This window comes from Octodon degus, unplaced genomic scaffold (assembly GCF_000260255.1).
Source record: "Octodon degus isolate 3935 unplaced genomic scaffold, OctDeg1.0 scaffold00057, whole genome shotgun sequence".
Taxonomy (NCBI): Eukaryota; Metazoa; Chordata; class Mammalia; order Rodentia; family Octodontidae; genus Octodon; species Octodon degus.
The window spans coordinates 8,490,441-8,493,128 of record NW_004524633.1 but is presented as its reverse complement, the minus strand read 5'-3'; the positions used below and the strand labels follow the sequence as shown (position 1 = coordinate 8,493,128).

Below are 2,688 nucleotides of genomic sequence, written 5' to 3'. Positions count from 1 at the left end.
CTTTGGCTGAATTTTATTAATATAAAATCTACCCTTTTTATTCCTTCTCTTATGAAAGGCACCACTCCCTAGTCACTCAAACCAAGCCTCCTCATTCTCTTCCTCCTTAACACCCCCACCTATATTCATGAACCATTAACAAGACATCTTTTTATATTTCTCTGGCATTAATCTCTTCTTCATTAGAGTTTTTTGCACTTCCACTTCTTCCTAAGTGTGGCATGTGAAGCTTTAACTGTTCTGTTCCAGTTTTTTCTTCTTCTTCAGTCAGTGGTAACAGTTCCACCTCTGTTTGCTTTTGTAGTTCTTCTATCATGGTCATAGTCTTATTCAAAGTAGTATAGATGCGGCTCTTAGTCTCTTTCTGTTCAATAGCAACAGGTTTAAAACGTGCATACGAAGTTTGGTATCGAGATTTTATTGCTGAAATTTCCTTTATGAGCATTACTGGATGTTTCTCTCTTGCTGAATCATGATGATTAGACTTGATTTCATATTCCAGGCTGTACTGACAATAATCCAGATCAGAGTCAGCTTTCTGGAACATCAGTTCCAGCTTATCGACCTCCGCCTCCATGCTGGATAGTTTTAAAAAGTTCACATCCTCAGGGAGTCGGGTTCACCGCTAGACCCGGAGCCAGCCCGGACGCCTAGCCGACAAAGTAGGCTTTGGAACCTTGGAAAGCAGGTCTCATGGTTGCAACTGTCAGTTCTGTCGTAGGTCATAGGAACTTCACAAATATTTGCTTGCTTAAAATTTTTCAGAAGTCTTTGACACAATGCATCTCACTCTTTGACTCTCACCAAGTAAATATAAAATATGAAATGCTGAGCCCCATATGGAACCTGAGAGTGCAAGGTGGAAGGGGCTGTGAGCTATGTCCAGGCCCTGCTCTGTGCAGAGAGCGTGACCGCAGACAGGTCTTGGGCACAGCGCGACTCATTCCACACAGAATGGTTTAGTTGCTCTGCAATTTGTACACCAAGTAAGTACAAACTGCTTATGTTTCTCTTTTCAATTTCATGAGGTGCACTGTGAGTATTCCCACTTGGTGTGTCCCAGTATTTACCCCAGCTCCCAGGATGAGCGCGAACATCATTGTCGCGAGCACTCATGACAATAAAATAGATCTTCTGCAAATGGGAAGGAATCAAGAGATGAAGGGAAGGCAGAGGAAGGCAAAGACAAAAGAATTAAGGTGGGTTGTGCATGTGTGCCACCTCCACACGGGAGTGTGAGCACCGTGTACTGAGAACACGGGCTAATAAAAACAAATAAATAAAAATATTTGTTTATAAAAAGGGGCAGGGTGCACAAGTCAATCATAGAGACTCTCCAAAATGATCTAACAGAGCAAGAGGCCCCAGAGCACTGTCTGGGGTCTTATACTCTGCAAGGACACAGGGAAATGCTATCTCTACACCTTGAGCTTGCCTTCAGCAAATCTGCTGGTGCCTCGATTTTGGACTTCCTCCAGAACTGTTGAGTAACTCACGCCTGTTTGTAAGCCAGCCCATTTATCTTGCCATCGCAGCCCAATCAGACAAGACAGGAACACTGTAAATACTTAGTTATAATGTCAAACAAATGTGGTAGAAACTCCTAGTACAAATAAATTACACAGGGAAGTCAGCAGTACAGAAGCTAGTCACAGGGGGTGAAGGGAAAAACAATGGAAAGAGAGATGAAAAAATAGCATGTGACATACACTGTGACTGGGCTGAGTGGGGCTTTTCTTTTTACGAGTACCTAACAGACTAGCCAGGTAAGAATTTAATTTTTTTTTTTTAAAGTCACCTGTGGTAATGCATGGCTGTGACACCAGGATTCAGGCAACTAAGGCAGGAGGGTCCCCATGAGTTCCATGACCTACACAGAGAGACTTTGGCTCAAAGTAAGAAAAAAAAACAACATAGGGTTTTATGTGGCTAACCTTCAATATATGTATAAAAACACATGAGAAGTGAATGATCAAAAACTGTTTTATAACCAAATAGACATTCAAATGTCCACTATTTCCAAGGCTTTGGAAATATAATGACCAAGTAAAGCCATATGTTCAAAAGAGAAATGATAAATTTTCATTTAAATAATATTTTTAAACCATAGGTGTCAGTCAGCATGGTGTCATAGGCCACGGTCCCAGCACTCAGGAAGCTGAGGCAGGAGAATCAAGCCTAGCCTGTGAAATACAGTGAGTTTAAGGCCAGCCTTCACTATAGTGAGACCCTGTCTCAAGAAACTAACCAACCAAGCCTAGCACGGCAGGATATGCCTATAATCCTAGCACTTAGAGACTGAAGCAGGTAGATTGCCCTGAGTTCAACGGCAGTCTGGGCTACATAATAAGTTCAAAGCCAACCTCATCTACATAGTAATACCCTCTCTCAACAACACAAAGCAAGCAACAAAAACCAAACAAACAAGTACGTGGTTAGGGATATAGCTCACTGCAAACAAAAGACCTTAAATTGAACCCTGACTACCATACACACAAAAAGAAGCTATCATTCAAACAAAGCTTAGAAAGATACCAACTAATGGTAGAAAAGGTTCAAATTTAATTCTTGGCTGAATTAATCATTGTGAGCAGATGGTCAGATTTCACAAAGTTGATAATGCTTTTTACATTCACTAGTTCTCTCTTTTCAAATTATGGGTAACTGTGTGGTCCATGAGTCATGCCA

General features: G+C 41.4%; 2 protein-coding genes across 2 annotated transcripts in view; both read right to left on the bottom strand.

Annotated features, from left to right (window-relative positions):
• The window catches only part of Cth (cystathionine gamma-lyase), a 37,959-nt gene that overhangs the window by 13,789 nt on the left and 21,482 nt on the right, over positions 1-2,688 (bottom strand). The window lies entirely within an intron of this gene.
• LOC101583396 (spindle and kinetochore-associated protein 2-like) lies at positions 7-595 on the bottom strand. The gene has a single exon (XM_012515318.2). The coding sequence runs from the start codon at positions 575-577 to the stop codon at positions 152-154; it is 426 nt and encodes a 141-aa protein (XP_012370772.1). The 5' UTR covers positions 578-595; the 3' UTR covers positions 7-151.

Bases quoted from the DNA above. Each gene is read 5' to 3' on its own strand.
- LOC101583396 (XM_012515318.2), bottom strand. From the start codon at position 577: ATGGAGGCGGAGGTCGATAAGCTGGAACTGATGTTCCAGAAAGCTGAC.